This window comes from Mustela lutreola, chromosome 3 (genome assembly GCF_030435805.1).
Source record: "Mustela lutreola isolate mMusLut2 chromosome 3, mMusLut2.pri, whole genome shotgun sequence".
NCBI classification, from domain to species: Eukaryota; Metazoa; Chordata; class Mammalia; order Carnivora; family Mustelidae; genus Mustela; species Mustela lutreola.
Window position 1 is genome coordinate 79397 of NC_081292.1, and position 26979 is coordinate 106375.

Sequence of the window (26979 nt, forward strand, 5' to 3'; positions counted from 1 at the left end):
CACAGCGGTCGGGACCACGACCCGGAACTGGCCGGGAGCATAGACTCTTCCGGGCGGCTAGAGCGGCCGCCGGAAGCGGCGAGAGCGGCCGCCGGAAGCGGGCATCCGATTGGTGGCGAGCTGGAGGGCGCGGCGGAAGTGCAGTGCGGGCGCTTCCCGTCCGGCCGCTCGGGCTCCGGCGGTCGGCAGTCTGCGAGCCGCACCTCCGCCCCAGCCGCGGAACCGCCCGGCGTGAGTCGGCGCCGGTGCGGGGGGGCGCGGAGGCGGCGTGGAGTGTGCGGTGAGAGGCGGGCGGGGGAGCGGCGGACGCCCCCGCGCAGAGCTCGCGGCCGGGGGTCCGGGCTCCCCAGGCCGCCGCGGCGGGGCGGCGGCGCGGACGGGGAGGGCCTCAGCGAGGGGCGAAGCTGGTTGTGCTCAGGGGCCGCGTCGGGGTCAGGCCCGTGCGGTGCACGCGGCCGAGGCGAGGGGGGCCGGGGCTGCGGTTGTGAGCGCGGCGGGGAAGGGGCCGAGGCGGCTGGGGACCGGCGGGAGGTGCCGCGCGGCGGGTGCTCGGGAAGCCGTGCCGCAGGGGTGGTGACTGCGGGTCCTCACGGTTCGCCGACAGCGCGCGGAGCGCCCTGTGCGTTTTCTTCATTAAGTTCTGGAAAAGCCCCTCGGGATGAGTCTCACTTTAAGTCCGTGCGGAGACGCAGGTCGCGTCCCCGAGTTTGCACCCGCGGGTGGTGTGTCCGGGATGGGGGGAGCCCGCGCCTGCAGCCGCGGGGCTACCGGCCTCCGGGTCCGCCTGCAGGCGCGCTCGCGGTACGCGCTTCCTCGGCCGGGCGGGGGCCCTGGAGGTGGGAGTCGGCTCTGTGGCCGAGGCTCCTCCCGATGGCGCGCGCCGCCAGCTCCCAGTACCCCGGCCCGCGCCAGCCTTTCTCTTGAGCTTTGGGCCTGTAACTCCAAAAGCTCTGATTCTTCCCTTGTAAATTGAAATTCAACATGTACCAAAACGGCTTTTGGGTTTTACCCTTACATGGAGGTTTGATCCCTCAGAGTGGATGCCGCGTCGTCGCAGTAGCGGGGCCCACCTTGGTTTCTCATCCCAGACCTGATTCGTCAGCAGGTGCTGGCCACGACGCCTCTGAAGCGCACCTAGGGTCTGGTCCCTTGCCGCCGGCGCCCACCACTCTGGCCCAGGAGACTGCCGGCTCTACTGGATTGCTGCTGGAGCCTTGCGGCCGGTGTTCTGTTGACATCCTCACACTCCCCAGCTGCCCCGCAGTCTCTTCTCCGAGCAGCAGCCGGAGAGGCCGCCCGGCAGGTCAGAGCACTGCCCAGATCTTCGGGATACCTCCCAGCTCATTCAGAGTGAAAGCCCATGTCCTGTAGCCTATGAGGCACCCCTCCCTCCTCTCTCTTGCCCTCCCCTCATCCACTTCAGCCCCTCTGGTCTCCTTGCCCTTCCTTGAACACATCAAGTGGGCCATCGCCTCACACCCGTTGCCCTTGTGCATGCCCCTTCCTGGAATTGATCTGCCCTAAGGTCCACACGGTGCCTGCCCTCACTCCGTCCAGACCTCTGCTTTGGTGTTGCTTTACCAAAGTTGCCTTCCCTGGCCATCTCCTACCACCAGCTGCTGCCCTCATGCCGTTCATTCTTTCTATCCCTTGTCGTCACCTGACACGGGCTTTTGTTTGTCAGCGGCCCTATTTGCTTGCACACCGCCTTAGGTAGGTGCCTGGTCTGCTTGTTCTCAGCTGTTTGCCCACTTTCCAGGACCCTCAAGGTGGTCCTGAGATGCAGCCTATTGTCTGCCCTGGCCAGGTGCATTGCTGGGGCCATCATATAGTGGCCTGAGGATGCTGTTGTCCCAGGGGCTGCTGGGGAAGCCTTGTGGTGGAGAAGGGAATATCGTCTCAGAGACCACTGGGTGTTTAGTTCCTCTGCCCTTCCCAGGGCTTTCTGGCAGCCGTAGACTTGGTCTCTGCTGCCATAGACCTCTTGAGATCTAGGCATGGAAGTCTCAGTGCTGCGGTGAAAAGCAGACTGGTCACACTCCATTCCAGCCTTCCCTCTCCCTGCAGTTTCGCCCACCTCCTTGGGACAAGCTAAGAGATGCAGCGATGGCCGTCAAAGATCTCCTTCCTCCTGGGCCTCAGGTGAGTGGTCCTCTTGAGATACCTGAGCCCTTTCTTGGCTAAAGTCTCTCCATGGTTCTCTCAGTGAAGAGCTGTCTTCACCAGTGTTCTCAGCCCCTGAGTTCCAGGCCCTTAAATGTGCTGCATACTATCTTCCCAGTCCCTGCACTAGGCATAGTAGAGGGCAGGGGTTGGGCAGACAGAGATAAGTCAAAATGGTGCTGGTCTCAAAGAGCCCAGTCTTGTGAGGAAACAGTCTGGTTCATGCATTCAAAGGGGTTTTGCCGATCATGAGCCACCCTGGGCCTGACCCTGGAGTTGCAACAAGATATTATCGTTCCAGGTTTTGGTTTCTTTTGAGGAAGTGGCTGTGTTCCTTTCCCGGGAGGAGTGGGGCTGTCTGGGCCCTGCTCAGAGGGGCCTCTACAGTGATGTTATGCTGGAGACCTACAGAAACTTGATCTCACTGGGTAAGGCTCCTTCTGAAGTTCAGCTCTGGGTTCCGTGCTCGTGAACAGCACTAGGGTTAGACTCAAGGCTCAGAGACATCTTTCCTCCAGGCCCAAACACAAGGCATTTCTGATCGTGGTTTCAGGTAAGCCTGGTCTGCACAGAGTCTGTACCACAGACTCCCCAGTTTCCTTGTAGGAAATATGGAAGGAGAATATCATTCATTAAACCCTAAGTATTTTCACATCCAGAGTCAATCATAATGCATCTTCATGGTTGGTGTTGGGTTAAATGGTTTCTAGTGGACTCTGAGGCTAACATATCATAACTTTTTTTTTAAAGAGATTTATTTATGATCTCAGGGTCCTGGGATCAAGCCCCACATCAGGTTCTCTGCTCGGCAGGGAGCCTACTTCCCCACCTCTCTGTCTGCCTATTTGCCTACTTGTGATCTCTCTCTCTGTCAAATAAATAAATAAAATCTTTTAAAAGGAATATTTTTTAAAAGAGAGGGTTTTTAAAAAAAAAAAAAAAAAAAAAAAGAGGGTTTATTTGTGTATTTGAGAGAGAGACGGTAAGCACAGAGGGAGAAACAGACTCTACACTGAGCAGAGAGCCCAATGCAGGGCTTAATCCAGGACCCCGGTATCATGACCTGAGTCGAAGGCAGATACTTAACCCACTGAGCCACCCAGGTGCCTCATATCATAACTTTAAGTTCACACAGGTAGTCAGCGGCAGATCTAGGATTTGAATCCGTTTGGTTTTCAAGCCCTCCCTTACACCAAACGTGCTGCTTCCCTTTAGTCCTCATGGAAGTCAACACCAAGACTCTATTATTAGAGTCTTCTAGCATGATGTGTTCAGGCCCCTTATCCTTGGCCCCCAGAAGAGCTGCGTTTACTTTTCTTCAGCAGGGGAAGAGGCCTGCATCTCTTTCCTTTTACAGACAAGTGGCAAGGGAGGTCATGAACAGAACACAGGTGCTGCCCATGGGGCCACCTTACCCTGGACTTGGGTGAATTGTCAGCCTTGCTTCCTTTCTCTGGAGCAGGACTTCAAGGTTCCAAACCTGATGTCATCTCCAGGCTGGAGAAGGGGGAAGAGCCATGGGCCCCATACTCACCGAGAATTGAGGAAGGCTGGATCTGGAGTCATGGGAGTGAAAGTGAGTCTCCAGGAATGCTGCCGTGCTCTCCTGCCCCTGCTGGCAGGAGCTGTCACTTCGCCAGACCCTTCTCTGTGAGTCTGGACCACATCTTTTGTCACGCCAGAGCTTTGCTCTCCCTCTGCTCCGTTCCCACCTCTCTTTTCTTTCTGATCTATACCCATAAATGAGTTCATGTTTCCCTAACCCTACAAAATGTTCTTTCAATCCCAGAAAAGAGCTCAGGTGTGTCTCTGGCAGCTGACTGCCTCAATTGCTTCTGTGTCACCCAGTCGTTCTCAGGCCTTGCTGGCCAGCTCTGCCTTGGCTGCTTAGGAAGGCCATCCAGAGACATGCCCTCTGCCCAGACTTACTCCTGCTATTGCTCAGAGTTCCCAGGCTGATTCGGGGCCTTGGAGAAAAACATGAGCTAGGGTTTCTTCCTATGCAGCAAAGGGTATGGGCATGTAACTAGTAAGCGGAGCACCATCTTCAGCTACCACAGCCACTAACGATGCTGGGAGTCTGTGCTCAGGGCATGCCCAGTGCTTTGCTGACACAACGAACTTAGCAGTCCTCCAGTATCCTCACAAAGTTGGTACCCAAGAAACTGAGGCACAGAGAGATGTGGTTGCTGGCCAGAGATCACACAACTGGTCAGGAACAGAGCTCGGTTAGACTCTGGCATACTGGCTCCACACCCCATGTGTTCTTTTTCCCCTCTTAGAAACAGTTTTATTAAGGTATATTAAGTGTATAATATGCTATGCATATCTAAGATGTGCAGTTTGGTAACATTTCCGTGCTCTGTACTGTATGTGTGAAACCTTCACTATAGTCAAGATAGCAAACATGCCCATTACCCCCCAACGTTTTCTGCTGTCTCGGCAATTCCTCCCTCTTACCCCTTCCCATCTCTGTCATGAAGCAGTTACTAGTCTGCTTGCTGCCAATGTGAATTACATTTCCTAGAGTTTTATGTAATTGGAATCATAGAACATGTACCCTTTTTTTTGTCTGGCATCTTTTGACTCCACGTAATTCTTTTGATATTCATCTGTGTTTGTATCAATAACTCATTTATTTATTTTGGTTATTATTTTCTTTGTATGGCTATGCCACAATTTATCAAGTCCATTAACAGGCATTTGGGTTGTTTCTAATTTGGGCTTAGTACAGATAAAGCTGCTGTGAACATTTGCGTACATATCCTTGTAGGACCATATGTTCCTTTTCTCTTGAATAAATACCAGTAATAGCATGGCCAGATTATGTGCTGGTGTATACTTAACTTTTAGGAAACTGCCAGAATGTTTTCCAAACTGGTTGTACCATTTGACATTCCCCCAGCAATGGATGCGAGTTCCATTTCCCCTGCATGCTGATCACTTGGTGTGCTCAGTCTCTTTTTAAATTTTAGCTGCTCTGATGAATGTGTACTGGTGTCACATTGTGGTTTCACTTTTGATTTCTCTGATAGTTAAAGATTCAGAGTGTCTTGTTTTCCTTCTGTGTATTTTCAGTGGCAAAGTGTCTGTTCATATCTTTGCTTATTTTTTAACTCAGTTTTTGTTCTTGTCTGAAGTTTTACAGAGTTGCTTTCTGGATATAGAGCTCTTCCAGACACAAGCCCTTTATCAGATAGATGCTGTGCATAGGTTTTCTCTGGGGGCTTCATCTCTACTCTCTTCCCGTGTCTTGGAAGAGGAGACATTTCACTAAATTCTGATGAACAGCATCTTGTCATTTCGCTCTTTTGTGGGTTGTGCCTTCGGTGTCACATCTGAGAAACCGGCTTAATTCAAGAGGTTTTCTTCTTATAGAAGAAAATTTTATAACTTAGAAATTTTAGGTATTTGGGTCTGTGATTCATATTGAGTTGGTTTTTGTGTCTGGTATGAGTTATGGAATCCAGTTAAATTTTTAAAAATGATGTCCAGTTCCAGCAACATTTGTTGCAAAAAACCATCCCTTCACCACTAGTATTGCTTTTGTGCCTTTATCAAAAATAGTAAAAAATAATAAACTAAATCCCTTGGAAGTACTGTGAGTTGGTCACTGAAGTCTGTTAAAATGACATAGCCCAATTTTACATCCATCTATTCAACGTTTTCAGCTCCGTTTCCTTGTCGGCTGAACGGTCTGAGAGTCACAGCCTGTTACAGCTCTAATCATAAGCAGTCGACAGAAGAGAGGCTCCATGGTGCTCCTGTGGCATCTCACAGCAGGGCTCCCCTCACTGTTCTGACCTGCTTGTCCTTTCAACAGTCCTTGTGTTCACATGATTCAGTGGTTTTGTTTGGGTTTTTTTGTTTTGTTTTTAGTAAATTTCCTTTAATTGGATTTCAGAATTCATCTGTATCACAGTTTTTGTAAATATTCAGGTAATTTACTCACTGGGAATGTGTGCTATGGGTTATTGCCACGTTTAGCTGCTCTGCCCGTGCTGCACCTGCTGTTTGGATGAGTAGCTTACCTCTTCGTATCTGTTTTCTCTGTTTACCCTGATTTGCTTCTGTGAAGCCACTAATTGTCCATAACTTTTTTCTCAATATCCGTTAATGTGTATACCTTTTATTCATTATAAGCCATTTATCATTCTTTTTTTTTAAGATTTTATTTATTTATTTGTCAGAGAGAGAGAGAGCGCACACAGGCAGAGAGGCAGGAAGAGACAGAGGGGGAAGCAGGCTCCCTGCCGAGCAAGGAGCCCGATGTGGGACTCGATCCCAGGTCGCTGGGATTATGACCCGAGCTGAAGGCCGCCACCCAACCAACTGAGCCACCCAGGTGTACCTCATTCATTTATTTTTTTTAAAGATACTCATTTAGGGGCATCTGGGGGGCTTAGTCATTAATCCTCTGCCTTCAGCTCAGGTCATGATCCCGGGGTCCTGGGACTGAGCCCTGCATTGGGCTCTCTGCTCAGCAGGAAGCCTGCTTCTTCCTCTCCCACACCCCCTGCTTGTGTTTCCTCTCTCTGTGCATCTCTCTCTGTCATATTAATAAATAAAAAATCTTTAAAAAGAAAAAAAAAGGATGTATTCATTTATTTCAGGGGGAGGGGCAGAGGGAAAGAGGCAGGCTCTGTGCTGAGCCTAGAGCCCAACACAGGGCTTGATCTCATGACCCCAAGATCATGACATGAGTCAAAATCAAGAATCAGACACTTCACCAACTGAGCCACCCAGGCACCCCTCGTTCATTTGTTTTTAAACAGATATTTGAATAAGTATTATAAGTAGGCTAGAAGAAGACACCTTGTTTGCAAAGTAGGAACAGTGACATGAGCAGTCGTCTTCTTAACACTCTAGTCACCTTTCTAAAAGCTCTTTTCCTCAGGTCATCCCTCACTGTTCCTGCTCCATCTGTCCCTAGTTAGCCCAGATGTAAGCCTTTGACCTTGGACTTCTCTCTTTCCTTCCTTCCGTCCCACACCAGCCTTCCTTGCTTTGATAACATACTTCTCTTCCCCTCTTTCCTCTTCTCAATCCCAGTGAGATGGTTTTTTGGATCTGCATTCAGGAAATGCAGTATGTTCCTAGGAGATAGTTGTTTTGTGTTACTATTTCTATTTATTCCCTAATTCTTTCTCCCATGGTAAAATATGAGCAACTCATTTGTCCTGTTCTTTCAGGTTTTGAGTCTTGGACAGGAAAGAGGGGATTGACTCCAAGACAGAAAATTTCCAAAGCAGTGGGGTCCCAGAGAGCAAAATCAGAAGAATCTGTAAAGAATATTTCCAAGGAACCTGATTTTGAAGAGATGAGTAAAACTGAGGGAAAATTAAAGAACTGCTGGAGAAAATCTGCAGAGGAAGGGTTTAAGAAATCCTTCTCCCAGAAGAGCAGTTCTGGGACAGTGACATTGACACATATGAAAACCCCAATTAGAAGGGAAGGCCAGAAATCCAGTTCTGTGGAGGTAAACTGCACTGCAGATCCAAACCCGTTTGGATTTCATAGAGCATCTAGAGGGAAGAATCTCCACCAGAATGTGCCGTGTATGGATGACTATCAGCAAAGCCAGGACCTCACTAATCGCCAGTGTTTCTCCCCAGAAGAAAGAGCCTGTCAGACAGATGTGTGTGTGAAAATGTCCAGGCAGAGTTCAGTTCTTAGTGAGAATCAGAGGGTTAACAATCCAGAAGAATCCTTTGAGTATAATGAGTATGGAAAACCTTTCAGCCTGAGTAGAACTCTTTCTCAGCATCAGAGAAGTCATACTGGAGAGAAGCCCTGTGAGTGTGATGGGTGTAGAAAAATTTCTCAGCACTGCTCTGTCCTAAGCCAACATCAGAGAGTTCACTGTGGAGAGAAGCGCCATACCTGTGCTGAGTATGGCAAATCTTCCAGGGATCATTCCTATTTCATTCAGCACCATAACACTCACATTGGAGAAAGACCTTATGAGTGCAGTGAATGTGGGAAAGCTTTCAGTGTACGTTCATCTTACAGTCAACATCTTAAAATTCATACTGGGCAGAAACCTCATGAGTGTCATCAATGTGGAAAAGCCTTTAGACATAGCTCTAACCTGATTCATCATCAGAGAATTCATAGTGGAGAGAAACCGTACAAGTGTAAGGAATGTGGGAAGGCTTTCAGTAGACACTCTCACCTCCTTCAGCATGAACGAACTCATTCTGGAGAGAAACCTTATAACTGTACTGAATGTGGCAAAGCCTTCAGTGCACGATTATCTCTCATTCAGCATCAGAGAACTCACACAGGAGAAAAACCCTATGAATGCATTGAATGTGGGAAATCCTTTAGCTTGAACCGAACCCTTACTGTTCATCAGAGAATTCACACTGGAGAGAAACCCTATAAGTGTAACGAATGTGGAAAATCCTTCAGTCAGCGGTCCCAAGTCATTCAGCACAAGAGAATTCATACTGGAGAGAAGCCTTATGTCTGCAATGAGTGTGGAAAATCATTCAGTGCTCGCCTGTCCCTCATCCAGCATCAGAGAATTCACACTGGAGAAAAACCTTATGGATGCAGTGAGTGTGGGAAAACCTTCAGTCAGAAGGGACATCTTATTCAGCATCAGCGAATTCACACTGGAGAGAAACCCTATGAGTGTAATGAGTGTGGAAAAGCTTTCAGTCAGAGTTTTAATCTTATTCATCATCAAAGGACACACAATGGTGAGAAGCCCTATGAATGTAATGAGTGTGATAAAGCCTTCAGTGTGCTCTCTTCCCTTGTTCAACATCAGAGAGTCCATAATGGTGAGAAGCCCTATGAGTGTCACAAATGTGGGAAAGCCTTTAGCCAGGGCTCACACCTCATTCAGCATGAGAGGAGCCACACTGGGGAGAAACCCTACGAATGTAACAAGTGTGGGAAAACCTTTGGGCAGATATCCACCCTAATTAAGCATGAGAGAACACACAATGGAGAGAAACCCTATGAGTGTGGTGATTGTGGGAAAGCCTTCAGCCAGAGTGCACACCTTGTCCGCCATCGAAGGATTCACACTGGAGAGAATCCCTACAAGTGCAGTGACTGTGGGAAGGCCTTCAACGTCCGCTCCTCTCTTGTGCAGCATCACAGAATTCATACTGGGGAGAAGCCTTATGAATGTGAGAAGTGTGGGAAGGCCTTCAGTCAGCAGTCACAGTTTATTCAGCATCAGAGGATTCACACTGGAGAGAAGCCCTACATGTGCAATGAATATGAGAAAGCCTTCAGTGCACGCTTATCCCTTATCCAGCACAAGAGAATTCACACAGGAGAGAAACCTTACAAATGCACTGAATGTGGAAAGTCCTTCCGACAAAGCTCTCACCTTATTCGACATCAGAGAGTTCACAGTGGAGAGCACTCTTACATGTGTAATGAATGTGGGAAAACTTTTAGTCAGAGAATAACTCTTACTAGTCATGAGAAAATTCACACTGGAGAGCAGGCCTATGAGTGTATTAAATGTGTGGATCTCTTTAGTGCACAGGCAGCTTTCATTCAGCACCACAAAGTTCACAGTGGAGAGTAACTGCTTTATTCAATAAAGTCTTCACTGTTGTATGTCAGGAGCAGTATACTGATGCGAAAGCTTCTGTTTTAGAGATTCATCTCTTGAGTGATTTAACAATGTCCCAGTGCAGTGCTAACTGAAGACAGGCTGCCGGATTATGTGGTAGAAATTCCAAGGTCAGATGACTTTCCTCCCACAGAGGGTGCCCTGTGCCTGAGTACTTGAAATGAGCCCCGTCTGAGTACACTTACTTAAGATTGTGTTTTCATAGCTCCAGACGTTAGGGTGCAGTGAGGTATTTTATGTGGTCACTTGCTTTTCCTTTCTCCTCTTCATCTATTTCAAGTTCAAGGAGAGTAACTGGAACCATTACACTTTGGTCTTTTTTTTTTTTAATATTTTATTTATTTGACAGAGATCACAAGTAGGCAGAGAGGCAGGCAGAGAGAGAGGAGGAAGCAGGTTCCCTGCTGAGCAGAGAGCCCGATAATGGGGCTCAATCCCAGGACCCTGGGGTCATGACCTGAGCTGAAGGCAGAGGCTTTAACCCACTGAGCCACCCAGGCGCCCCACCATTACACTTTAAATCTGGGAAGAACCAGGTTGGGATTTCCTTGTTGGTTTGGACCTCTTCAAAAAGTTTTTGTGTTATTGTGAGGGATGTCCCTTTAACTTCAAAAGTGTTACCCCTTTTCAGCATCAGGTAATCCAAACAGGAAGAAACTAGGAGCATGAACAAAATTTGTTAAGGAGGTGAGGCATGTGTGTAGATTCAGACTTTGAGATCCTGCTAGGAAGTCAAATAACACATGGAAAATGGGTTTTCCTACAAGGTAATTTGGAAAGTCTAACTGCTGTGAATTGGGAGGAAAATAAGCATAAAGTAGACACACCAGAGCATGGGATATGACTTACAGGTTTTGTTCTCAAAACCAAGTTTGGTATATTCCATATCAGTTTTTTGAGGAGAGAAGGGGAGTGGTCACAGCTATTCCCTTTCACTGGGCAGCCTGGCGCTGAACAGACCCTGGTGAGGAGTGGCAGGTCCTTCTGCTGCCAGAGGGCAGGACTCGAGGTAAGGCAGAGCCACTGAGCAGCTTTTAGTAGATAGATAATTGTGTAGGTTGTCTGCGAGGTACCTTTTGTCCCCTGGAATGATGTTGGTCACCAGTGTCTCAGTGTCCTTTAGTTCTTGATGTTCGAGATGAAGTATATCCTGGGAGTACTGTCTTCCTAAACCCAGTTTTCAGAGTTGCCATCCTTGCCTGTGGTTCTTCTGCCCCGATTCACCCCGATGGGTGGCTCACTTCAGGATCCTCAGAACCACATTCTCCAGTAACGTCTTTAGCACTTTCTCCTACATTTTGATGGAAGAACTAGCATCAAAATGAGCTGAAATAGGTTGTACATACGAGAAATTCAGCAACAGCAGTCTGTGAGAGACAGTTCTAGAAGCTAAAAATCTGGCAGCTGAAAGTAGCTTAAGTCTGATAAACAAGCTGAATGCCACATGTACAAACATCTCAAAGGGATTGGCTGATTAATATTTGGGATAAGCTATAATGGAGTGATGCTTTGTATATAAGAATCAGGGTAAGAAAGAAGAAAAGGTAAGAGCAATGAATTACTTAATAATTGGCCATTTTATTCCTTTATAGTGTCCTTTTCTCTAATAAAGTTATTCCAGCTTTCCTGTTTATCAAAGGTACTTTCTTAGAATTTGACTGATCTTTTCTCCTTATGTTGACATGCCCTCTATTTCAGGCCTTACTTTCCAGGTTGTCCATATAGTAGTAGTGGTCTGGGCTTAGAATGTTGAAAAGCTGATTAGGAAATCTGCATCTTAGTGATAACCCTCCTAAGCACATTTCACCACAGATAGCTTTGACTTAAATAATATAAAAACTGGAGTGAATTTAATAATAAGGGTTATTGGCCAAACAGAAATCTTGACTTTTTTTTCTTCTTTTTGTACCTTAGCACATACCAGGTATTGTGATTGAGGCTTTGCATGGGTTTTCTCATTTAAGCTTCACGGAATTTCAGTGAAGTAGGTACTTTTACTTACCCTGTTTCACAGTGGGGCTGGGACACAGAGAAGCTGCTCGGTGACAGTGCTGGCTCTGTGCGGCTCTACCACCCAGGTTCTCTACCTCCTGAGTCCTACTGCATGCAAGACTGAAGGCAGTGCTAGGAGGGAGCTTGCAACCCAAGGCTGGCCCAGCTGACAGATTCCAAATGGGAAATAGTACACTTTACTTAAACATGGTTTGGCATGTGGGGTTTTTTGGGTGTTTTATCAGGGAAGGAAAATGAGAAAACAGTCCAAAGGTAGGAGCCTCTGCCTTATGACTTCACCAATCATCACTCAACAGCATGTCCCACATGAAAGGGAATGTCCATCTTTTCCTGAGGTGACCAAAACTTTAGTTTTAGTTTTGTCAGAAGCTCCTCCTTTCCTGGTTCTTCAGGCCTCTCAGGGACGTTACAACTTCTAGAAAAGGGACCTTTTTAAAAAAAAAAAAAAAAAGCGGGGGGGTTAATTTTATTTATTTGACAGAGATCACAAGTAGCAGAGAGGCAGGCAGAGAAAGAGGAGTAAGCAGGCTCCCCGCTGAGCAGATAGCCTGATGTGGGGCTTGATCCCAGGACCCTGGGAACACGACCTGAGCTGAAGGCAGAGGCTTTAACCCACTGAGCGCCCCAGGCGCCCCTAGAAAAGGGACCTTTAAGACACAAGAAAATAAAATTAAACTGTGTTTGCTCCAAGGATCTCTGGTATCCTTTTAAGAGACAGAAGGACTAGGAAACTGTGGCAGTGTCCTCCTCAGGACTGCATGTGATCTTAGAATGCCAAATCAGGAAAAATATTTGGGTTTCTTTTTTTAAGATATATTTATTTATTTGAGAGAGTGAGAGCATGAAAGGGGAGAAGGTCAGAGGGATAAGCAGACTCCCTGTGGACCTGGGTGCCCAATGTGGGACTCGATCCCAGGACTCTGGGATCATGACCTGAGCCAAACGAAAGCAGTCACTTAACCAACTGAGTCACCCAGGTGTCCTGGGTTTTTTTCTTTTTAATTTCATCTTTACATACAGTGGAGGTGTTTACTTAACTAAGAATCCCAACATTTATCCTAATCCTCTATTTCAGCTTGTATGGCTAAAACATCATTCTAATTCCTGTGATGAGTTTTTCACTGTTTTAGTTTTCAATTAAGTGCTTCATCCAAATTGTATTCCATTTTATTTACATAGTTCTTAATTTTCTCGATTCCAGTCATAAGTTTCTCTGTTACCCAATTTCTTCTTTATCTTGGGGATGACATTAATACTGGTTGGGAGCCACACTGTCCCCTGATGGTGCAGACCCTCTCTTTGCTACACTTGTGGGTTAGCACAGAGCGGTCGTCCACTTGGGACCCCCAGCTTTTATACCAAGTAAATTAGCTACAATTGAGAAGGACATTTCGGTTTCTTCAGTAGGTGGAAAAAAGCTTTATGCAAGAGAGATTCATTCTGTAGTGACTGGCAGTGCTGACTGATGCCCTGTTCATCTACCCCAGGCTACTTTCCCTCACCCCAAGAGGGTCACCCAAGCTTGAGAAATTGGCAAGGGTGCACCAACATCCCTGGGAGATACTGCAGGGCTACTTCCTATAGACTAGGAATGGCAGTGGGAGGGCTGTCATGTAAATGGGTTCCACAACTCACTGGGGTTGGATGGATACCAGACAGTAGCTCATGACCCTTACAAAGACATGGAAGTGTGTCACCTTAGCAGGCCCAGGGCCAGAGCAGTAATCACAGCACTTAACTGAATAATGGTGTCTCTGAGACTGAAATAGCCTACTAAAGTCTGTATGTAAAAAAAAAAAAAAACACACACACACACACACCACAAATTTGGTGAAAAGACCCAAGCCTCATGAAAGGAGAAAAGGCTAGATTCCCTTGAGGAAAGAAAGACCCTGAAGCTCTCCCCCAATTTTATACTAGATCTTATTTCCTTCCCCAAAGGGAATATGGCCAATTATGGGGTAACCACGTTGAAAGACAGGAAATACCCACACTTACAGAGAAGAGAAAATGAAATTAGCTTAGACCAGCACAGGGAAAAAATCTATTAAACTATTCACTGGGCTGGAATCACGGATAAAACCAGCTTCAAAGGTTAGAGGAGAAAATACCTTCCGAAAGATGTATTCTGTTTTCTTACTGAGAAACTTCGCTCCCCAACATCACAGACTAACAGAAATGTGTTATAAATTATCAAAAATGAAATAGGCGCTCTTTCCTGGCAGATATAAGTCACCTTGATACAGAGATGCAACATCGATTTAAAACTAGAACCAGATAAGGTGTTTTGAACACTGTGTTCCACACCTAAATTTTGTGGTTTTCAAGGAAATAGGAACCCAGGTCGACTTCGCAGTCCATACCTAAGGCTGACCCACCACTCACAGCCCAGCTTTGCTGCCCACCCATCCAAGCACTGCTCCACATGGATTTCACCCCAAATCCACCCTTCCCTGAAGTCCTATAACAACTCCATTTTCTGTTGTTTATTGGGACACCCCACAGATCTCATGTTTGCCACTCTCTTGGTAATGGATCTGTGACCCTGACTTGGTTGGAGTATAGGCTTGTCCCGGTAGTCTGAGGCTGATTAGCCTAGGGTAGGGGTTACTGGGTTCTGACTCTGAATTGACATTGGTTCAAGATATTGCTGTTGTTTACCAGAGTAGGAGCTTATGGAGTCAAGTGGCAAATGTATTTTTAACTCAGTACCATCACAGTTAGATCACTGGGACCCAGAATCCACCCCATCAAGAATTCTTCTGTCAAGAATTCTTGACAGAATCCCCATATGAGTTCTCAGGGTGCTATGATAGGAATCCTTGGACTAAAGAGGCCCAGAGATGACCCCACCTCCCTACCTGTAGGTACATTACTCTGGGCAGACTAACTTCTCTAAGTGAGTTTGCATATATTCAAACTGGGAAAAGAAATACCAATCCATGTGGGGCTATTTGGGGATTAGTTAGAACCAAGTATGCAGAATGACCAGTGTGCTACTCAGGACGCAGTGGGCACACTGCAGACCCATTCTGGTTAGGGTAACAAGAACAGAAAGAGCACATTGCCTTTGGAGAGGGATGGATTGAGTTACAATCTGGGTTTCTTCTCACTGGTCTGGTTTTCAATGTAAAAGAGGGCATAATAGAACTCCTACTGCTGAGAGATTTATGTGGAATGTAAGGGCCTACTTAGCCAGAGTGACTCCATCGCAGCTAAACAGCCATTTTGTTGTTTGTGCAGTAAAGCTAAACCAACCCTCCCCCTAGAAAAACTTACTTAGAAGCAAGTCCAGGAAACCAGTAAAATATAGTCAGCCAGTTCCTGATAACAGAACCCAGAATACAAGGACAAGTCAGGCCAGATGAAAACATCCAATCAGTAAAAAGCACACATATTATCTCGCTAACCACCAAAGAATGTAAACCTTGCCTTTTGGGGGCCAAACTTAGGCGCCAATTCTTACCAGAGTGATAGGCTAGTTCAAACAGCTACTATAGGGTAAACTGTAATTCAATTAGTCACCTGCGTGTGGCCTAACATGACTATGCAACTTTCTGTGTATGTTACAATCTCATTGGCCACCTGTATGTGGCCAGGCTTAACCATATGGCCTTTGCTCTATAAAAGTTAGTCTGTGAGGTTGGGAGTGGTCGCTCTCTTTAGAGGTGACCCTGACTGGTCAGTCAATTCTTAAGCCTGTAAAATTGGGAGTCATTGCTCTCTTCAGAGGCGGCCCTGGCAGGTCAGCCTGAATTCTGATGCTTGGCATGGAATAAAGCTTTGCATAACTTTCACTTTGTCTCAGTCTCATTCCTTTGATAATGGGCCTCAACATTTTGGGGGCTTGTCCGGGATCAAACGATGAGAACTGAGCCATCATCAGAATTTCTGGGGAAAGCCTCAGGAGGTAAGATCTTGAGATCACATTCTAAGAGATCCTGTTCTGTCTGTATGTTTGCGGAGCTCCAGGGATTTGGCCCACCAGGGAGAAACTGGGCACAGTATTGCTCCCCAGGGCTGGAGTAGATGTGGGGATGCCCCACCCCTCCACTGGCAAATCGCCAGGGGGTTCAAGTCCCCCTAGGTGGTCAGGAGACTGAGAAAATCCCCACCAGCGGCAGATTGTGTTTTTGAGTTGGGATAATATCTTGCACACCCTTAGACTTGATATCTGGTCAAGGAAGGGCTTCTGGGTCTGTGGTTGTCTTTGTCATGTCTTTTGTTGTCTGTTGTTTGTTGTGTTTGAAGAAATGGGACAAGCAGGGAGTAAAGGACCTGTGACACCCCTAAGTCTTGTTCTCCAGCATTTCAAGGATTTTCAAGGTAAAACCACCCAGTCAGGTGACAAGGTTTACCCAGGAAAACTCTCTAAAACTGGGAGCCCTTTCTCTGCCTTCTGGCAGCACTTTGTTCTTCTGTCTCCCCCTTTTGTTTCTGCACCAACTTGGGTGCAGCCTTCATAACTGGCCTCTAGACCATGCTCGGTGCTTCCTGCACCACAGCTCCTTCTCTCTTCACTGTAAAGGAACAAGAAGAGCACCCCCTGAACCTAACACCCCCCCACACTCCAGATCTTCCCATCCATATCTCAGGTAAACATTCAAAATGGAGGGGGTCCAGATAGAACGTAACTCAGTATTTGATCTAAGCTATGTTTGTTAGTTTAATCAAGGTAGACATGTCTTTTAAGTTATAGCATTAAACATGAAACTTCAATCAAAGTTTACTGAAGGTCAAATAAACTCATGTTATTTGTTAAAATCTGTTAGCAAAGAGATGACTGAACTGATAGTTAATTGTCTGTCTCAAAGTTTAATGGGTAATTGTTAAAGTAGCTTTCAAAGTCTTTGGTAACCTGAAAGTTTAAAGTTTTGGTTGGATGACAAATGAAATTAAATTTTTTGAACATTGAGGTCATAACCAAATTGGATAAAATGCTAAAGCACTGAGTACTTGATGTAGGCTTGTGCCTTTGATTTCCTACTGCAAAGAAACTAAAAATATTTAACTCTGTTGGTAAACATGTTTTGTGCTTAACTGATTCATAAATTTGCCATCTAAAAAATTGTTGTAACAGTTCACAATTGGTTTATATTTAGCCATCACTAAAGACTGAGGTGTTTCTAAGAGTACAAAATTCTGCTAACTGTAACTAAGGCTGATGGAAGTAAGAAAAACAACCCTGTATGTAGGAAAGTAGGAGATATATAAAAAAGATTTAAAGAATGAAAATGTATTTTATTGAAGGTAAAAGATAAAAGGTAATTTTTTCCTAAATAAGGTTGTTGTTTGGAAGAAAATGGCTTGGGACAAAACCTGAATGCAAAAGAAAGTTGTAAAAGGTTTGTGAAGGGAAATCTTCAGAAAAGAAATTTTAGGTATGGTCAGGACAGATTAAGATTAACTGTACTCACAAAAAAAAAAAAAGAGGGCCTAAGAGAGTGAGTAGTTTTATCTTAAAGTAAAAATGTCTGGTTGTACCAAAACATAAAAGGAGATAGTAAAAGCTAAACTTGAGGGTATGTAGTAAGTCGTAAAAGGCTTGGGGGAAGTGACTTTTATTTGCCTTGGTTTATAGGTTTAAAAGAAAACAATAAAATATGTTTAAAATTTGACCATATTAGATCAGTTTTGGTGGATTTATTCACAAGAGGGGAAAAAGACCAATAAATCTTTTCCTGTAAAATGTTTCTGTTCAAATGAGGCATAGAATTTAAGGAAAAAAGACTGAAGCCCTATGTCATGGCAAATCTATATTGGTGATCTGCTTAAGTAAATGTTAACTATTAGGTAAACTAAAAAGACACTGGTATAAAAAGCCTCCTTTCTCTCAGTTGAAAAAAGGGCAGAGTTTTCTTAAATTAATTGATCTTCTGTTTTTAAAAAATGTAAATGGTTTTCTCTTTGCCTGCCCAGAAAAAACAGTTTCTATGTTTTGTTTTATGTGATCTTAAACATCCATAATTATATTTAGGCATGAACTTTAAAACTTTCTAAGATTTTGGCAATTGTCGACAAGATTTAAATTGTAAATGAGATCTCTTTGACTCATAAGGCTTTTCCTCGGTATGCTAAGTTACTCAGAAAGTACTGCTAAATCAATTATAAACCTTGGGTTACAATTGGGTAAATGCTGTTGTCAGGATCCGTTATCAAAGGAATGAAACTGAGACAAAGTCAAAGTTATGGGAAGCTTTATTCTATGCCAAGCATTAGAAGTCAGACTGACCGGCCAGGGCTACCTCCAAAGAGAGCAACCCCCTCCCAAACTCACAGGCTTGTTTTATAGGGCATAACCGCAGACCCAAGGTACGTGGCTTCTATTGGGAAGGCGTTTACTCCTGGAATCGATACCCGGAACCATACCAGGAACCATGAGGGCGTTTATTCCTGGAATGAAGTCCGTGGATGTAAACACCACTATGGCTACCTAGGCAATATGGAGTCACTCTGGCTAAGCAGCCCCTAATAGTTAAACAGGCTTTAACATTAAATTGGCCCTAATGGCTGTAACTACTCTAGAGGTTCTATACACTTCCTAAAGTTTTAATGTTTTGATAGGATCATCACTTGATATTTAATTAATTCTCTTTTAAAATGAATTTTATCTTAAAGAAAATGAATTTTATCGGGCGCCTGGGTGGCTCAGTGGGTTAAGCCGCTGCCTTCGGCTCAGGTCATGATCTCAGGGTCCTGGGATCAAGTCCCGCATCGGGCTCTCTGCTCAGCGGGGAGCCTGCTTCCCTCTCTCTCTCTCTGCCTGCCTCTCCATCTACTTGTAATTTCTCGCTGTAAAATAAATAAATAAAATCTTTAAAAAAAAAAGAAAATGAATTTTATCTTAAAGAAAATTCATATAGAAAACTTTCAGGACAAATACAGGTACTTGATATGTTAAAAATCCTAAAACTGAAATGGGTAAGAATTTCCAGAAATAAAAACTGCATTCAAACTAAACCAGAATTAGGAACTAAGGTTGACTTTATAAAACCTAGAGCCATAAAGCCCGTTGAAACTGTTGGCCTGATACCTTGTTTACAGAGCTCCTAACAGCCTCACCAGGTAAGTAAAGAATGTCACTTCCTGGCAGGTGCTGGTACCTCAGGATATATTGGGGACCTCAGGAAGAGAAATTCGCCCAAATCAACAGGTATTGCAGGCACGTCTGATGGCAAGTATGTGCCTTGGCTTCTGGCCTGGAGAGGCTACTAAAAAGTCCAACCTAGAGAATCTTTATAAAAAGTTCCAGCAAAGCAGATTCTAAAAGATCTGTATAATCACTCACTGTTCTTGCTGAGCTTATGTAAATAATTAGTTCAAGTTTGTTCAAACTGGACTTGTTTTTCAAATAAATTAGTCCTGATTTGACTATCTCTGAAAATGATGGTTATTTTTTTAAATTATGTTTCAGTAACACACCTTTGTGGATATTAAGTTCTAGATTTTGTTGTCTTTAAATGTTTGTTTACCTAAGCTAGACAACTTGAGGTAAACTTCAGAAAAGTTACACAATAGCTCATTTAAATGATCTTGCCTAATATTCTGTAGAAATAATAACAGAACCCATTAGGCACAAGTATATGTTAATTTTTGTGGATACCTTCTCAGGCTGGGTAAAGGCTTTTTCCATCAAACATGAAATGGTAGCCAAAAAACTACTAAAAGAAATAATTCCTAGGTTTGGATTGCCTCTCATGATCAGGTCAGACAACGACCCTGCATTTGTGAGTTCAGTCTCACAGACATTGGCCAAGGCCATGGGCACTAATTAAAATAAATAAAAAATTAAAAACACAATAAAATAAATAAAAAATTTAAAAACTACACTGTGACTACCGGCCCCAGAACCCCAACATTTAATAACCTGTATAATGTGACATAATGTTTTCCCAAATAGCACTCTCTCCTTTCTTTTTTTTTTTTTTAAACGGAAGTTTGGGGGTTTTTTTAAGATTATTTATTTATTTGACAGACAGATCACAAGTAGGCAGAGAGGCAGGCAGAGAGAGAGAAGGAAGCAGGCTCCCTGCTGAGAAGAGAGCCCGATGTGGGGCTTGATCCCAGGACCCTGGGATCATGACCTGAGCCGAAGGCAGAGGCTTTAACCCACTGAACCACCCAGGCGCCCCAGCACTCTCTCCTTTCTTAAAGAGATCTAGTACAGTTGATTCATGGATTCATTTAATCAACAAATGTATTCTGGGAATGGTTCTAGATGCTAGGAACAGAGAAATAAAAACGAAATTCCTGGCCTCATGGAGCATATATCCTAGCACAGAGAGATGATAAGCAGAGAAGTCATTTGGGCTGGTGAATGCTCTGAGGAAAAATGAAATACAGTAGCTTGTTATGGAACAGAAGTAAGGTGTCCTTTCCATCCTGTGGCCAAAGAAAAATACCTAGAAGCTCTTATCTCAGAAGAATTTGACAAATAGCTGCAGGGCCTGGGTCCCCAAGCCCTGTAGGCTGGGATGCCTATATGGAAGCAACTGTTTTCCCCTCAAAGTGATGGGGCCTGCTTGAGGGTGGGGACTGAACTATCTGCTTCTGTATCCTAAGAAGTCCAAGTAGAACAGTGGTCACTGCATGTTGCAAACACTAACCATGGAAACATCTCAAGTCACTCATTTCTCACCCCTTACACCCAGCCCATGCCCTTGCAAAGAGGTTAGGAATCAGGTTTCAGGCCACAGCACCAGGCTCCAAGGACTGACAACTTACCTGGGTCCCAGCAGCTGAAAGAGGATAAAACAACAGGAGGTCATGCAAGCTGTTCAGAGACCACCTGCCCTGACTTCCTCACCAACACAGCAGGCTGGCTGGTCCTCATTATGGGCATCCATGATGGGCCAAACCAGGCTGTAGTAGCCCCAAGACCCAGGAAACAACAGAGAGCCTCATGGAGTTCCCATTCTCACCCTTTCAGATGCTCATTTATCCCATTTGCTCCTCCTGAGTCCACTTCCTCTTCTCACCTGCCTGGGCTTCAAGGTTGTCATTCTGACTGTGGAATGAGATCAGGAAGTTCTCTGTATTAGTCACAATCCCATTTTTCCAGAAACCTAGAACAAAAGGGGCCTTAAGAGACCCCTAGCTAGGGGCTCCTGGGTGGCTCAGTGGGTTAAAGCCTCTGTCTTAGGCTCAGGTCATGATCTCAGGGTCCTGGGATTGAGTCCCATGTCGGGCTATCTGCCCAGCGGGGAGCCTGCTTCCTCCTCTCTCTCTGCCTGCCTCTCTGCCTGCTTGTGATCTCTCTCTCTCTCAAATGAAAAATAAATAAAAATATTTTTAAAAAGAGAGAGAGAGAGAGATTGAGACCCCTAGCTGTGGTAAGAATCCTTTTCCTGGGGATGGTGACTCCCTGCCACACTGAAACATCCGTGGTGCAGTCCAGTTCTCCAGCAGAAAGGTCTGCCTAGAGCACTGTACCCAAAGCCCTCCTGCATTTCCAGGGTAGTTTCTCTGATCTTTTTTTCTTGCATGTTTATTGGGGTAAATTAACAAAAATAGTATATATTTAAGGTATACAATGTGATGATTGAATACACTTATACATTGCTAAATGGTTACCACAATAAAGCTAATTAACAAGTCCATCACCTCACACAGTTTTTCCATGCCTTTCTTTGTGTGATAAGAAAACTTAACATCAATTGTCAGCAAATTTCAAGTACAGCGTGCAGTGCTATTAAGTATAATCACCATGCAGTGCATTAGATGCCCAAACTTACTCATTTTGTAACTACAAGGTTATGCCCTTTGACCAAGATCTCTCTGTTTCCCCCAACACAGTGTCTCTGGTCCTGATCATCTGTTCCAAATTTCTTCAACAGAACACACAGGGCACCTGGGGGGCTCAGTCTTTGAAGCATGTGCCTTCACTCAAGTCATGACCCCAGGGTCCTTGCTCAGCAGGGAACCGGCTTCTCCCTCTGCCTGCCACCTCCCCTGCCTGTGTCCTCCCTCCCTCTCCCTCCCTCTCTGACAAATAAATAAATAAAATATTTTTTTTTAATTGAAAGAACACATCCACAAAAAGTCCCTACAAACCACCAAGATGAAGGGAACACCACTTAAGTGGACAAACTCATGGCTAAAAACAACCCCCTTCCACTCCTCAAAAATATATTCTGAGAACACAGCCCTCCCTCAGGACCCACATGGGAATGTACAGCTCCAATTCCCTTATTTCTCGAGGCGAATACCATGTGTGGCTGTTGGAGCAGGAATGTCATCTCCCCTCTCCTCCATCCCCAAGTAAAGAGCAAGATAGGGAGGACCCAGTCTCAGTGGGCCTAGGGAACTGGTCAAAAGTGAGGAGGAAGGGAGAGAAATGGGCCAGGACAGTCATAAGCACAAGTGAGTGTGGGCACAAGGTCAGTTCTCATGCTGGGTGCAGAGTCCCAGGCAAGCAGAGGCAGAGGCTGAGGCTGAGACTCCCCACCATGCATGACCCTAGGGACCAGGACTGGGCACCGGCTATAAAAAGGGGAATTGAAAGCTTTGAGAGTATTTAAGCTGTATCAAGTCAGGATGATGTTGTTTTAACAGCCAAGGTAAGAGGCAGGGAAGTGGCTGTTATGAGCCTGCTGGTGGGGAAAAGAATGAGGAGGTTGTAGGGATGATGCACATAAAGGTTTATGGGATTTAAGTGGTGGGAGTGAACAAGAAGAATGTGTCGATTCTGGTAAAGGTGATTGGAACTGAACCTATGGTAGATAAACGGGTAAGCAAAGTGAAGGGGTAGGCAGATAAAGTCACTTAAGATTGAAAGGGTTAGAATTAACCAAGATAAAGGTGATACAGGAGTGAATTCGTGACAAGCATTCAAGAGAAGGCACAAGTGCCAGAAATGCTTAAGGGGTAAAGTTAGAAGGACTAGGTGACTGGACAGATTTAGACAGTGAGGAAGAAATAAGATCAAGGACGACCCCTCATTTCTTATTTAAGTGTCTGAGTACATCAGCCAAGATAAAGTTGGTGTTTTCTTGTATGGGGATAGATGTGAAAGGAGGTGAGGAAGTGATGGTGCTCTGGGCCATGTTGGAGTCATTAGACTGGCAGAAGTCTGGGGCCTGGGCGAAAGCATCATTGAGGGCAGACAGAGGAAATGGAGTCCATCAATGAGAGATGGAACTCATTAGTGGAATCAGACTAAAATCAGGATCCTGGTAACATTGAAGTAAAAGAGAAACTTAAAAGCTGGGGTGATAACTGCATCAAATTCAATGGAAGTCCTTTAAAAGGACTAAAAGTGTCCCAGGATTTAAAACCCAGGATATCCACTGGAACTGCATGCCAAGCCCTGTGGGGAGGAGGAACCGAGGCGGGAGCCGGGCTGCACTGGGCATGACCACATACGTGTGGCAAGCACAGACAAGCTTCTGCAAACACCCCAAGCTGAAAGGACTAGGGTCAATTCAGGAGCAAGACTATGTAAGGGTCGAGAGGAAGGGTGCAAAAGGAAGTGAGCTAAGCAGAGTCCACAGGAAGGCATGAGATCACAGAGCTCAGGCTCTGAGGTCTAATAGGTAGAGTGCATGTGTCTGCAGTGAAGTCTCGGAGGCACAGTGGGGACACTGGAGCGATGGAGTCTGACCCTCAAAAGGAGGAACTGCTTGAGGAGAGTGTGATGTTGCAACGAGGAACACTGAGGGCCCCACATTGAGAATGGGGCACACTTGAGAGGGACTGTGGTGATGTAGCAGGCACTATGAGGGAGCCAAACTCCTGGTGCTAAAGGGCGAGGGGCTCCTCAGAATGGAGCCATGAGGAGTGTGCAGTGACCCCACCCAATAGACCTTCCCACCTTCTGACTCTCAAAGTGACACATGCACAGTTACCTGTGAGAGACCAGAGGCAAGAAGAGCATCTTGGAGAGAAGGGGGCAGACAGGCCAGAGAGGGCTGGCAAGTATCCCCTTTCCCCACATCCCTGATTTCTGATAGTCCTTCTATCCCTCACCTCATGGCTCTGGGCACCTCCCTTTCCTTGTGCTTCTTGCTCCCAGGTCAACCACATGCTGCACAGGCCCTGGTAATCCATGGGGAAGCTAGAGATATGAGCCCTGGAGGAACAGGGCACAAATGACTCTTCCAAGGGGGAGGGCTGTCCACTGCCACTTTAGGGTCTATCCAGTGAGCCTTACAGCTGGGAAATAAGAGAACAGATTGTAGTGTTGAAGGGAGGAACAAAAGTACCCTGTGGGAGCCTGAACATAATGTCTTCTTGGGCACAGGGTACTTCAAAATCCAACCTTGAGTGCCCCCAGGAATTAGTTTCCAAGGTTAAAGGGTCAATAGCCACAGCAGTAAGGCTTAGTCTGTGACTGATGGGTCATTCCACATGCATATCCCAGTGGTCATGTAGGACTAAGTGCCTTCTCAAAGGAGAAGTCTGAAAAATTAAGGGCCTTAACAACTCATCCAAAGCCAGGTTCCCCAAATGTTGCCTCGGAAACATCCAAGAATTCTTCCACTATGTGTCACTGTCCCTAGAGGGTAAGACTCCTTCCCGGCTCCATCACTGTGTTATCCCCACAGAGGGTAGTGCAGAGCAAGCAGAGTGCTAGGTCTCTCTTCCCCCAGTGAGCTCCTTAGGGAACTCTGATTTCTGAGAAGGACTGGCTCTAGGAACTGGCATCCTCCATTTTAAGGGACCTGGGCCTGGTGGAGAGGGAGACAAAGGTCAAATCTGTAGAAGCCCAGAGTTGGCCAGCAGAGTCTCACCTTTAAAAGCCCCTACTCACTTCTGTCTGCCTCTGAGTTCCTGCTGAAAGACCAAAAAGAAAACAAAAACAAAAAACAAGGAGAGAGTTTGGAGCCTGTTTCTTGCTGACCTCGTTCTAATCAAGCAGCAAGCATGAGGTTATCTACATTAACCTAGTTAAGATCTCTATGTTTCCATATTACTCATTTTATTTATTTTTTTTAAAGATTTTATTTATTTATCAGAGAGAGAGAGGGGAGAGAGCGAGCACAGGCAGACAGAATGGCAGGCAGAGGCAGAGGGAGAAGCAGGCTCCCCGCCGAGCAAGGAGCCCGATGTGGGACTCGATCCCAGGACGCTGGGATCATGACCTGAGCCGAAGGCAGCTGCCTAACCAACTGAGCCACCCAGGCGTCCCCATATTACTCATTTTTTTTTTTTAAAGATTTTATTTATTTATTTGTCATAGAGAGAGAAGCGAGAGAAAGCACAGGCAGACAGAGTGGCAGGCAGAGGGAGAAGCAGGCTCCCCACCAAGCAAGGAGCCTGATGTGGGACTCGATCCCAGGACGCTGGGATCATGACCTGAGCCGAAGGCAGCTGCTTAACCAACTGAGCCACCCAGGCGTCCCCCCCATATTACTCATTTTAAAGGTGATGAAAACACTTTCTACTGATCCTTTTCTGTCCAACCCAGATGACGGAGCATTTTGTGCATTTGTCCTCACTTGACATTTCCATGTCCCCTGCTGAAAAGAGGCCCAGATGTTCAGAACTGGGGCAACATCTGAGCTTCATTCTATGGATTCTGCTTTCTGGGGATATACGGAATCACTTGTGGCCAGTCTTTCCGGCTCAGTGCCGGCCTCCAGGTAGCCCTGACTCAGGAAGAAGCTTGGCCCACAGACACCTGAGATGGCAGGGTGAACCAGTATGAATCCTGTCCACTAGGGGTCCTGAACTCTCTTAAGGAGTCCACCCACAATTCAGATTTTACCCTGGACCTCTCCACCACACTAAGAACATGGGCTGTGAGTTTTGGATAGAAGCCCTAGGCTTCACCTGACCTGTGCCCTGTGGTGAACCCATCCTCACAGGTTGATAATGTTCCCATTTCATCAAAGAATCCCTGATGGGAATGATCCTCTGTACCAGCAATTGCTTTAGAAAAGTGAGAATGGAGGGTGCCTGGGTGGCTCATTAAGCTAAACATCTGACTCTTGATCTCAGCTCAGGTCTTGTTCTCAGGGTCATGAGTTCAAGCTCTGTGATGGTCTCCATGCTGGGAGTAGAGTGTACTAGAAAGAAAGAGGGAAAGGAAAGAAGGAAGGAAGGAAGGGACGGACAGACAGATGGACAAAGACAAGAGTCCATGTCTTTTGTGGGTTGGGCCTTGGTTTTCCTTTCCCTGAGTGATGTTTGTGTTTTTTTAGGGCAGTTTTAGGAAAGTTGAGATGAAGGTACAGAGAGTTCCCATATATCCTCAAACTCCCACGCATCACAGCCTCCTCCAGTACCAATAACCACCAGACTGGAACATTTGTTACAACTGATGGACCCACATGAACACATCATACTCACGCAAAGGCCATTTCGATTCACTCTTGCTGTCCTACAGTCTTTGGATGTGTACAACTATATAATGACATGTAACCATCATTATGGGACCATATAGAGTATTTAATTGCCCTAAAAATCTGTGCTCTATCTATTTACCCCCTCCCTTCTATCCCTGGAAACCACTGACTTTTTACTGTTTACATAGTTTTGCCTTTTTCAGGATGACCTATAGTTGGAATCATACTATATGTAGACTTTACAGATTGACGATGCTGGCCTAATGGAATGAGTTAAGATGCGATCCCTCCTCTTCAATGTATTGGAAGGTCTAAGAAGAATTGGTGTTAATGTTCCCTTAAATGTTTGGCAGAATTCACTAATAAAGCCATCAGGTCCAGGGCTTTTTGCTGCTGTTGTTGTTAGTGTTTCCATTCCTATTTTATGTCTGTTCACATTTTCTATTTCTTCATGATTCAGTCTTAGTAGCTTGTGTGTTTCTAAGAATTTTTCCATTTCCTCCAGGTTATCCAGTTTGGTGACACACAACTGTTCACAGCACTCTCTTATAATCCTTTTTATTTCTGTCAAATTGGAAATAATATCCCCATTTCTGTTTCTAATTTTAATAGTTTGAGTCTTTTCTTCTTTTCTTAGTCAATATAGCTAAAAGTTTATCAATTTTGATGTTCATTTCCAAACATATTCATCATTTTATTGGCTCTCCCAACTTGAGAAGACTTATCCTTTATATGGAAAGGATATCTGGTGAACTCAGGTGTGCTGACTCTATGCCATATGAAATTTTCTAGTCTGTGAAAAGTAGTTAAATGTGGCAAATCTATAAGACCCAGATTTGAAGCAAAATTGACTAGTGTCTTAGTCAGCTTGGCTGTCATAACAAAATACCATAGATTATGTGATTTACAACA

General features: G+C 45.4%; 2 protein-coding genes across 8 annotated transcripts in view; both read left to right on the plus strand.

The window, feature by feature from the left end:
• ZNF7 (zinc finger protein 7) overlaps positions 1 to 26979 on the plus strand; it is a 205815-nt gene that overhangs the window by 67805 nt on the left and 111031 nt on the right. The window lies entirely within an intron of this gene.
• Positions 135 to 11408, plus strand: LOC131826305 (zinc finger protein 252-like). 7 transcript variants are annotated; one of them, XM_059165341.1, is made up of 5 exons: positions 135 to 280; positions 2068 to 2142; positions 2465 to 2591; positions 3626 to 3739; positions 7356 to 11408. In XM_059165341.1, exons 2-5 carry the CDS (start codon positions 2107 to 2109, stop codon positions 9716 to 9718), a joined length of 2640 nt encoding a protein of 879 aa, XP_059021324.1. In that variant the 5' UTR covers positions 135 to 280; positions 2068 to 2106; the 3' UTR covers positions 9719 to 11408. The 7 variants fall into 7 exon arrangements, with proteins under 7 accessions (XP_059021324.1, XP_059021327.1, XP_059021323.1 ...); XM_059165344.1 differs by having other exon boundaries at positions 142 to 231; XM_059165342.1 differs by lacking the exon at positions 135 to 280 and adding an exon at positions 1162 to 1713.

Coding starts and splice junctions, on each gene's coding strand:
- LOC131826305 (XM_059165340.1), top strand. CDS start 982: ATGTACCAAAACGGCTTTTGGGTTTTACCCTTACATGGAGGTTTGATC. Junction 2,143..3,625: donor TCCTTCCTCCTGGGCCTCAG/GTGAGTGGTCCT, acceptor TCTCTGGAGCAG/GACTTCAAGGTTCCAAACCT. Junction 3,740..7,355: donor CTGGAGTCATGGGAGTGAAA/GTGAGTCTCCAG, acceptor CTGTTCTTTCAG/GTTTTGAGTCTTGGACAGGA.